The sequence below is a fragment of the Pristis pectinata genome, chromosome 6 (assembly GCF_009764475.1).
Source record: "Pristis pectinata isolate sPriPec2 chromosome 6, sPriPec2.1.pri, whole genome shotgun sequence".
Classification (NCBI taxonomy): Eukaryota; Metazoa; Chordata; class Chondrichthyes; order Rhinopristiformes; family Pristidae; genus Pristis; species Pristis pectinata.
Window position 1 is genome coordinate 98060249 of NC_067410.1, and position 10950 is coordinate 98071198.

The window sequence follows — 10950 nt, forward strand, 5'->3', positions numbered from 1 at the left end:
CTCTGTACTGTTATTGTTTTAACTGTACTACCTCAAGGCACTCTGTACTAACTCAATGCAACTGCACTGTGTGATGAATTGACCTGTACGATCCATATGCAAGAAAAGTTTTTCACTGTACCTTGGTACAAGTGACAATAATAAACCAATACCAATAACATTAACCATGACAACTTTAGAATTGCAAAACATCCCAACATGGTTCCAAAAACTAACATTGAACCATTGGGACGGATGGTCAAAGGCTTGATCAGAGATCTAGGTTTCAGGAGTACCATCAAGAAGGAAAGAGATTGAGAGAGGTTGAGATATTTAAAGAGGTAGGTTCAGAGTATTAGCTCGTTTTAGCTGAAAATATTACTGCCAAAGGTGGTGAGTTCAAATTCAGGGATGAGCAAGAGTTAAGATTTGGAGGAATGTAGAGATTTTGCAGCCCTTCCAACCTGCTCTACCATTCAGTCAGATTGTGACTGGTGCAGCTTTCCTTAAGTGCATTTTCCCAGCCTTTCTCCATAAACCTTGATTCACCTCCTGGTGTAAAACAATCTCAGCTTCAAATATATTCAAGTACTCTGTCTTCAAGGCTTTCTAGTGCAAGAAGTTCCAAGGACTCACCACCCTCTGAGAGAAGAAATTCTTCCTCTTCTTACTCTCAAACAGGTGCCCCTTTATTCTGAGGTTATAACCTCAGGTCCTAGACTCTCCCTCAGGGGGAAACTTCTTCTTCCTAACATTTACCCCAGCAGGTCCACCACATATCATTCATCACCTCAATCACATCACCTCTCATCCTTCTCAACTCCAAAAATTGTTGACCAACCTTTTGAACCATTCTTCATTAGACAATCCCTCCATATCCATCACTGAACTGCTTCCAATGATAGGAATTCTCCCACTTTAGGTAATCCCCACCCCCCCCCCTTCCCCACAACCCCGCCCCCCCCCACCATGCTTCTTCTCTATTTCCCTTTCCTAGCCTCTTTTTTTTCTACCTTTTTTTCCTCTCTCTTCTTACCTTTAACCCATCCCCAGTGGATCTGTTGTCCCCTCCCCCGCACCTGCCGATCATTATCTCTTACCTGCAACTACCTGTCAGGTGCCCACCCCATCTCCCCCCTTTTGTCCACCTATCACTGCTCTGCTTTTCCCTCCTATATATTGGGCTTCCTCTTTTCCTATCTTCAGTCCTGAAGAAGGGTCCTGACCCGAAACGTTGACCGCCTGCTTTTCTCCACAGATGCTGCCTGGCCTGCTGAGTTCCTCCAGCATCATCACGTTTTTGATCTGTTTCCAATGATAATATATCTTTCCTTAACTAAGGGGATCAAAGCTGTTCACACCAATCAAGACCCGGCCTCAGTCATGTCTTGTGTAGTTGTGGTAAGACTTACCTACTTTGATACTCCAACCCCCTCGAAATAAATGCCAGCATTTGATTAGCCCTCTCAATTGCCTACTGCACCGAGACACTAGCTTTTTATGTTTCATATGTGAGGATCCCAAATCCCTTTGATCTGCAGCAATCTACAGTATTTCACAATTTAAATAACAATCTGTTTCATCATTCTTCCTTCCACAGAGAACTACTTCTCATTTTCCCACATTATACTTCTTCTGTCAACTTCTGTGCCTATCCCTGCAAACTGTATCTTCTTCACAACTTGCCTTCTCAACTACTTTTGTATCATCCACAAACTTGACCAGAGTACGTTCACATCCTTCCTTTAAAACATTAATATTGTAAACAACTGTGGTCCCAGGACTGATCCCTGTGACATCACATGGGTTACAACTTGCCAACCTGAATCTGACCCCCTTGTCCCTGCTCATTGCTTCCTTCTGGTTAGCCAATCATCTCTCCGTGCTATTATTACTTCCTAAACTATTTACATATCTAAGTAATATTTTGTGTAGTACCTTGTGAAATGCCTTTTGAAAATCCAAATATATTATATCTATTGATTCCCCTCTGTTCACTCCAGCTGATATTTTGTTAAAGAACTCTAATAAATATGTCAGACATGATTTCCCCTTCATGCTGACTCGATCACGTTATGACTTTCCATATGTTCTATTACCTCCTGAGTAATTGATTTTAACATTTTCCCAGCAATAGCCATTAGGCCACAGCCAATAGATATTCACCACTTCCCTGTCACCATTTTTCAATAAGAAAATCACTTTGGCTGTTTTTCCATCTTCAGGTACTTCTTCAGAAGATTAAAACCACCACACCCATTGTAGCTGCTTCCTTTAGCATCCCAGGATGCAAACCATCAGATCCTGGAGATTTATCTGTTTTTAATCTCATTACTTTCCTAATACTAATTTTCTAGTAATGTTGGTGGTATTCAATTCTGCTCCTTTTTTTTATTATTAATGCATCTTTTTAGTATCTTCTGTCCTAAAGACTAACACTTAAACTGCCACATCCTTATACCCATAATTATTTCTCCAGCCTCATTCCCACAGTTTGACCTTGTTATTCGTAGTGTAGTGGTTAGCGTAACACTATTACAGCACCAGCGAGCTGGGTTCAATTCTGGCTGCTCGTTTGTAAGGAGTTTGTACGTTCTCCCCATGTCTGCGTGGGTTTCCTCCGGGTGCTCTGGTTTCCTCCCACATTCCAAAGACGTACGGGTTAGGAAGTTGTGGGCTTGCTATGTTGGCGCTGGAAGTGTGGTGACACTTGGGGGCTGCCCCCAGAACACTCTACGCAAAAAGATGCATTTCACTGTGTGTTTCGAAGTACATGTGACTAATAAAGATATCTATCTTATTCCTTTTTATGTACTGAAAGCAGCTCTTTGTTAGTTTTTATATTTCTTGATAGTTTTCCTTTATGTTTATTGTTGTTTATCTTGATTTCTTAAAGTCCTCCTTTGTTGGATTCCGAATTTATTCCAAAGTTTAGACCTACTGCTCATTTTTGCCACCTTGTATATTTTTTCAAATTAGTACCTTCCCTAATAGTTGATTCATCCCCTATGTAGAACCCTTCCTCCTTTATGGGATATATTGTAACCAGGAGTGATAAATTATCTTCTTAAATGTCTGCCATTGCTAATGTACTTGCACTGTCCGATTTAGCAAGCTCTGTGCTCATTCATTTGTGTTTAACATAGTTGTTTTTGCCCCAGGATTTTCACTCTTAAACTGAATGCAAAACCTATCATACTGTGATCACTCCTTCCTGTTGAACCTCTAGTCATTTATTAGACTTGTCTCCAGATCCAATATAGCCTGTTCCTTGGTTGACTCCATACCATATCGCTCTAGAAAACTCTTCCACAAATTAATTTTCATGGCTACCATTTCTAGTTTGATTAACCCAATCTACATGAAGATTAAAGTCATCCATTATTAATACACTAATCTTACTTAATTCCTTGATTTACACTTTTCCTACATTGTAACTACTATATGGGGGTTTTGTGCAATATTCCTATGACCATGTTCTTTCTCATCTATCCAAATGGGCTCCACAGCTTCTGAGTTTAGATCGTTTCTCACAACTGTGCACGGATGCTTCTTGTAATTACATACTTGCACTTCAAACCTATCTTAAACCTCTTTGAACTCTCTCAGTTGAGCTCTGTCTTAAAAATTTACTATTACAAGCTAAGATCGCAACAATCTCATTGTTTCCTGCACCACTGCCTCTCTAAACACTCGTAGATCTTTGACAATTATTTTAGAATGGAGACTTGGGTGACACAGTGGCACAGTTCAGCAGAGCCACTGCCTCACAGTCAGTCACTTCCAAGAGTGACTTTGGATCCTGTCCGATTTTGTACATTCTCCCTGTTACCAGGTGAGTTTTCTCTGGATGCTCTTGTTTCCTCCCATATCCTATTGACGTGCGGGTTGCTAGGATAGTTGGCCATTGTAAACTGCCAACTAAATGTGTGGCAGAATCTAGGGGGCATGGATGAGAATGTGGGGAGAATAATAACTATAATTTATGTAGGTTAATGTAAATGGGCAGTTGGTTGTCAGTGCAGACTCCGTGGGTTGAAGGGCCCGTTTCAGTGCTATGTATTTCTATGACTTTTTACTCCTACTATTGAAAGCAATTTCTCCCCATTTTCTCCATCAAACCCCTCCTAGTTTTGAACATCTTTTTTGCATCACCTCTGATACTTCCCTGCTCTAAGAAGAACAATCTCAGTTTTTCTTATCTCTTCAGATACTTGAAACCTACTGCTCGCCATATCTGCAACCATCCTCACTAATGCCCTGCAAGAGCTTAACACTCCACTGACTCCACTGTATGGGTTTTTCCAATGTTTGATGGTCTAACTTGTAAAAAAAAATCTATTTTCAGGTATAGATGACCTTTACCTCAATGAACATAAAACATTCAGCAATAACTACTTTTGTAAGTGACCCCATGACACTCCAGTTAGAAATACACTGAAAAAGCATTGAGTGCTTACACACGTCACTCTAGCTGCTCCATCAAGGTTACCTTAGAGAATTCCTTCCAGTACAGGCTGTTATGAGTTGCCTAGCCACTTAATCAAGAGGTCAGAATCAACCCATATCTGATAGAACATTATTCATCAGATAATCACTTTTCTATTTATAGTGGTGATTATCTGAACAATTACTTTGAATTCGCTGGAGTGAAGAATTGCCAGGAGGTACACATGGTCTACATTATGATTTGGCTCGTGACGGCGCTAAATGTCTCTGCCTTTCTTTTGGGAATCATCACCACTGCCATCCTTGGCAGCTTCAAAAATATGGTAAGAAAATGTAAAATTGCCAAGAATTGTCTGATCTTAGATGAGGGTAATTTTTCCATTTCAGCTGCAGTGAGTTAATGACAAAACATTTATAGGATGAATGCTTGGATTCACTAAAATCAAGTTGTATTTTTTGATGTGCTTTAATACACATTTAGAGAAATATGTCTTAATCAAGCAGCATTTTTTCATCTTAAAATACTCGCTAGCCATAAGGAGAGGTTGGACAAACTTGGATTGTTTTCTCGGGAGCGTCGGAGACTGAGGGACGACTCGACAGAAGTAAATAAAACTAGGAGAGGCATAGATAGGGTCAGTAGTCCAAGTCTTTTTTCCAGGATGGAAATGTTAAGTAACAGAGGGCATTGGCTTAAGGCAAGAGGGGGAAAGTTTAAAGAAGACTTACGAGGCTAGTTTTTTTTCTCCACACACACAGGATGGTAGCTGCCTGGAACGTGCTGAGGTGGTGGAAGCAAATACAAAAGCAATGTTTTAAGAAGCATTGAGACAGGATGGAGGGATACGGACCATGTACAGGCAGATGGGATTAGTTTAAATTAGCATCATGGTTGGCACAGACATTGTGGGCTGAAGGGCCATTTGCAGATCTGTGCAGTTCTATATTCTAATCTAGTCATGTTGTTACATTAGCATTTGACTAAATTTTAATAACACCTCCTGGAGCCGGTTCTCCAATATCTAACGGAAATCCATCTGCTGCATTCCCTCTTTCTATCCAATCAGTTATTTCCAAGACACAATAAAATAATAAAGATGAAAGATGCTAGAAGTACTCAGCAACTTAGTGGAGGGAGAAGAAGAGCTAATGTTTGAGGTCAACGTCTTTTCGTCCAAGCTGAAAGGTATTTAACTTGAAATGATAATGCTGGTTCTCTGTCCATTGACGATGCCTCCATATATGTATAGCCTGTTTCCATTGCAATCGTCATCTGTACAATGCAAATTCAGACTTTTTTTTGCATTTGCCATTGAATTTCTTCTTCTTGCAAAATTGGCTTTTAAATGTGTTGGGAGTATTTGGCTTCAAGAGGGTAGAAACAGCTGGGTGGGTCTTAATTGTTTAATACCTAATCTTGCCTGATGGGTTTATAAGCCACCAGTGCTAAAAGTCTATTTGTAAAGCAGTCCAGGGGCATAGGCAATAGTTCATCTAATAAACTGAAGACAGATTCCATTCTAGATATATACAATTAGAACTGCATTAATACCTTTCCACTGTGGTACAGCTAGTGGAGCTCCTGGTTATAGTTCCCAGCAGTGACCTGGATTGAATCCTGGCCTCCTGTGCTGTCTGTCATTCTCCCTGAACCTGCATGGGTTTCCTCTGGATGCTCTGGTTTCCTCCCATATGCCGAAGAAAAGCAGTGGTGTAGGTGTAGGTGTGTGGTTGTTGTAAGACAAGTTCATAAGGTCTCAAAGGGCAAGGACTCTGGACACAGTCTTTGGAGTTAATGTGATTTATTCGCAAAGACAAATGCGGGACAGGATGAACAGGAACGAATGCACTCATACATACACACACACACACACACACACACACACACACACACACACACACAGGCACGGGTGATCGTGAACGTGGGGGAAATCACAACAAGGGTGAGATGCACGCACAAACACACACACAGACACCCACATACACACACTCACAACAAACTGGGTACAAACAAATCAAGGAAGAAACAATACGGTGCCTGCCACCCTTGTGGAAGTGCACATTCTTACCAATGGTCTCTTCAGCGTTGTTTCATGATTCCTGGAGCAATCAAAAGAGAGTGAACCATGCACATGTTGCATTCTTTATAGTACTGGAGGGCTGGGTGGTCCAGCCCAGGTAATTCAAACAAGCCAATTGCTCAGGGCCAGGTACAAAGGTGTTTACAGAGGCCACTGGTCAAGTGTGGACTAATGGGTGGGTGGAGCCAGACCTTGATTGACAGTGAGTGATGTGGCTTTCGACCCAGGTGATCAATGGTGTCACATGACAGCCATGACCCTTCACAATACAGTGGTAGTATCTGTGGAGGAATTGATGGGAATGTGAGAGAATAAACTGTGATTAGTGTTGGTTGAGTGTAAACAGTTGGTTAATGGTCAACATGAACTGAGGGCCTGTTTCTGTGATGTGTGATCCTATCTTAAATGAACATAAAGTTAAATTATTTGAATGAACTGCAGGAAATCACTATAATAATATTCATAGCTTTAACAATAAAAATTATTACTTGTGTCACAACTGATAATTCAATGGGGCATATAAAATGTATACAGCGAAACCTTTTCATGTTTTGAGTTGTGAGGCTACCAAATTGTCAACATCATAATTATTCAAGGATGTTTTGATAGAATTCATAATTATTTATGTTGCAGTCATCAAATCTTCTTAGCTATTTCTTGTAGGTGATGCCCCTTTAAAAACATAATTGCAGCATTTTACCATGTATTTATTTGGAGTATTTGCAGTTTTAAGCTATCAATAAACTATCAATCACTGCTGCTTTGGTGTTGCAAAATAATCTACCTGTTCTTCTGCAGGAGTCTCTCATTGGACCTGAGGTTAGTTTCCAGCTCTTCCACATTCAAAATTCCAGATGCAAGTCCAAGGAGCAGCTGGAGACCCAGCCCATACTATCTCCATCTGCACCTCTCCTGCTGCACGAGCAAGCAGTGGACACAATGCGCCAGGTATCTTACCTTTTTTTATTCTGTGCATTTAGAAAGCTGTGGACTCTTCCAATGTAGCTAAACAGGAATCTGCAAAAAGTTACAAACATTTTGTTTTAACCAAACTTCCTCATCTTAGATTCCTTTTGTTGTTAATGGCATTACATTGTCTGGAAACGGTCAGTGAATAAGATTTATTTTCCTTCACCTTAAAGATCATAGCATCAGTAAGTGGGTTATTTCCCTGAATCTTTCATATTAGTTGCAAAATATAACTCTTTCATCTTGCACACGATAGAGGGTTCTGACCAGTCATGCAATATGAAGGCAGAAAAGCCTGCAGCTGCTGGAATCTAGAGCAACAAACAACCTGCTGGAGGCAATCAGTGGGTCGAGCAGCATGTGTGAGGAGAAAGGAATTGTCGACATTTTGGGTTGAAACCTGACATCATAGGAATTGGCTACAATTCCTCTGCACCCCCCCCCCCCCCACCCCCAACAGATGCTGCTCAACCTGCTGAGTTCCTCCAGCACATTGTTGTTAGTACTGTGGATGTATCTACTTTTAATCCTATCCTTCATTGCTCATCCCATTCAGTGTTTACGTGGGATGTTAGTGAAATATTAAAACTGGGTTGAGAAACTGCTGAAAAGAGTGTGTGTAAACAAGCAAGGTGGAACAAGTAGAGCTGATTATTTTATTAAATTGTCATTTCCAGTATTTAGGACTTTGTTAATTGAATATTTTTGAATTGTCATTGAACATTTAACAATTTAGCACAGCGTTGTTTAATTCAACATCCTTATCACTTGAGCTGAAAACTTACAAGTAATCACAAGGGTTAAATTAGCTAGAGGTTCTTCCTTCCAAGCAGAGCAGAATTTAGACCTTCGGGGAAAATAATTAAAGAAATTTCAAGCTGTTCGACATCCTTTCATTGGTAGTATAACTGCAGTTGTGATGGCCTCTGGTGGATGTAGATACAATGAGAAAAAGACAGCTGTTAGTATAAAACATTTTCAAGCTCAGTACAATTCACACTTGTATATACTGTGAAACAAAAATATACATTTGAAATGATAATGATCTTTCTCTCCTCAGGGACGCCCTACTCAATACATGCCAATGGCTGCATCGCTGCCTAGCTGCGATTTTAACTGTGCAAAGAACACCAATCCTCCTCCTTTCGCCCCATTATATAATTTGCTGCCAGATAAACCAGTGGGGTATCCAATATGATCACTTCTTGCCTGTCTCTGTGTGAAGGCCAACTACCCTGTCACTACACATCTGTCATTACAGATCTGCAGCTCCGAACAATAAGACTTCAAGGGGTCATTCATGTTTTTGTACAATTATATTCAATGGATGATGGAGAGAAAATGACTTACTTTATGTCCCACATGATTTTTATCTCCTTTTCCTTCATTGTAAGATAATTTGAGTGTTGGACTTTCCATCACATATTTACAATATTGTACAAAATCAACATCTATCCCTTGAGATTTTTGTTAAAGTGTGACATGCATTGATAACACTCTGTTAACCAATTGTATATATTTATATCATATACATTGTATTTTTCCTTATTAGCTACATAGAATTCACATAAAGAAAATATCCAACATTATAACTAAATTTGCCATGTAGTAGAATGAAATAAAACTCCCTATTAGTCCTGCTTGTAATGATAATTAGCAGTTAATTTGACTTTCCATGCATAAGGAACAGTGTACTGCATAGGGCAATGCACTTTCAGTTTCCAAGGACCAATATCATTCCACGTGTCCTGACTTCAATTGATGGTAAATTTCAGCATTATTCATTCCAGTTGATTTGGAATGTCCTCCTGGTCAGCTTCTCAGCTTCCCCCCTTCCCCCATCAGAGATGGTCTCACCCAAAACTCTGATACTCTTCATCCTAATTCATACCATCCAACCCCGTAGAAGTCAGCATTGATTGACTGTACACCAACAAATTCAATCCTTATCCCCCCACATCCAAATCCCCATAACCTCGATCTGTCCCAGAACCCTGTAAAACTTTACACTCCTCCAACAGTGCTCTCTTGTGTACTTCCTGCGTTCTTTGTCCCACTTTGGTAGCTGCTCATTCAGCTGTCTTATTCCTGAGCCATGAACTATCTCCCTAAACTCTTAACCTCTCCTGCTTCAACTCGTGTCCTAAGTAGTAAGTAAAATCCAGTGATTCCACAGCCAAAAGTTCACATCTGCAGTCCTGCCACACCCAGTTATGAATGGACAACGACCCAGCTAGCAGGAGGAGGAGGCCTCAAGGACATTCCCATCCTCAGTGGAGGCAGAGTCGAGTATGTGAGTGATAAAGGCAGCCATCTTCAGCCAGAAGTGCGAAGTGGATAATGCATTTTGGCTTCCTGAAGTCTCCATTGCAGAAATCAGCTTCCAGTCAATTCAGTTCATTGCATGTGACATAAAGAACACATGCTGTAAAGACCAAGGACAAGGCAACCTCCAGACTACAGAAGTGAAAGTTTGTACACCAGAACCAGCCACTTCAAACCAAGCTTTACTCATGCAGTGAAAGCACTGACACCTCCCTGACAACTCAGAAAATTGCCCAGAGCAGGAAAATTTAAACGTAGCACACCCTCAAGCAATTACCAATGTACTGAGAAGTGCCTTTGATAGCACTATCAAGTGGCACTCAATCACTAATTTGCAGATGCTCATTTTGAATTTTGCCAGGGCATTTGTCTCCAGACCGCCTCATAGCTTTGGTCTGTACATGACCCAAACAGGAGGCAGAGGGTGTTGGTCAAGGTGTGTGTGTGTGTGTGTGTGTATATATATATATATATATATATATATATATATATATATATACATACACACACACACAAACAATTTGGATGTGAATGTAGGAAGTATAAATAGTAAGTTTGCAGCTAATGCAAGAATGATTGGTGTTTTTGAGAGTGTGGAAGGTGGTCTTCAGTTGCAGAGCAATATTTACGAGTTGGTGAGATGGGTAGAGGAATCAGAGAAACAAAGGACCGCAGATGCTGGAATATCTGGATGAAAAAAACGATGATGCTGGAGGAACTCAGCAGGCCAGGCAGCATCCGTGGAAAGAAGCAGACGAAACATTGACTGCCTGCTTTTCTTTCTCCACAGATGCTGCCTGGCCTGCTGAGTTCCTCCAGCATTGTGGTGTTTTTCATTTGGGTAGAGGAATTATTGATTAACAAGAAGTCAAACATTCAATGGCATTACTGTTGCTGGATCCCTCTACTAACATTTGCTGTTTCTGTTGCATTGAACAGATTCGTATTGTAAAAGCCTCTTTTAGTAAGAAAGAGTTCTATCGTATGTTAATTAATACAATATTAAAACTGAAAACTGAAAGATTTACATTTTTGTTGAATGTTTCATTTTACTGCACCTCAGGGAAGGTGGAACTGATTATAACATAACATATGTAGACTATTACTTAAGAGAATAAATGTAAAGATTCTGTGAAAGTTCACTTTT

General features: G+C 40.3%; 1 protein-coding gene across 2 annotated transcripts in view; it reads left to right on the forward strand.

Moving 5' to 3' along the window:
* The window catches only part of LOC127571651 (transmembrane protein 255B), a 66190-nt gene extending 55714 nt beyond the window's left edge, over positions 1-10476 (forward strand). For both annotated transcript variants that reach the window (XM_052018231.1, XM_052018233.1), the window contains exons 7-9: positions 4592-4751; positions 7308-7457; positions 8539-10476. In XM_052018231.1, the coding sequence (XP_051874191.1) occupies positions 4592-4751; positions 7308-7457; positions 8539-8676 (448 nt within the window). In that variant the 3' untranslated portion in view covers positions 8677-10476. The remainder of the gene's footprint in view (positions 1-4591; positions 4752-7307; positions 7458-8538) is intronic.
* The last annotated feature ends 474 nt before the right edge of the window (positions 10477-10950 follow it).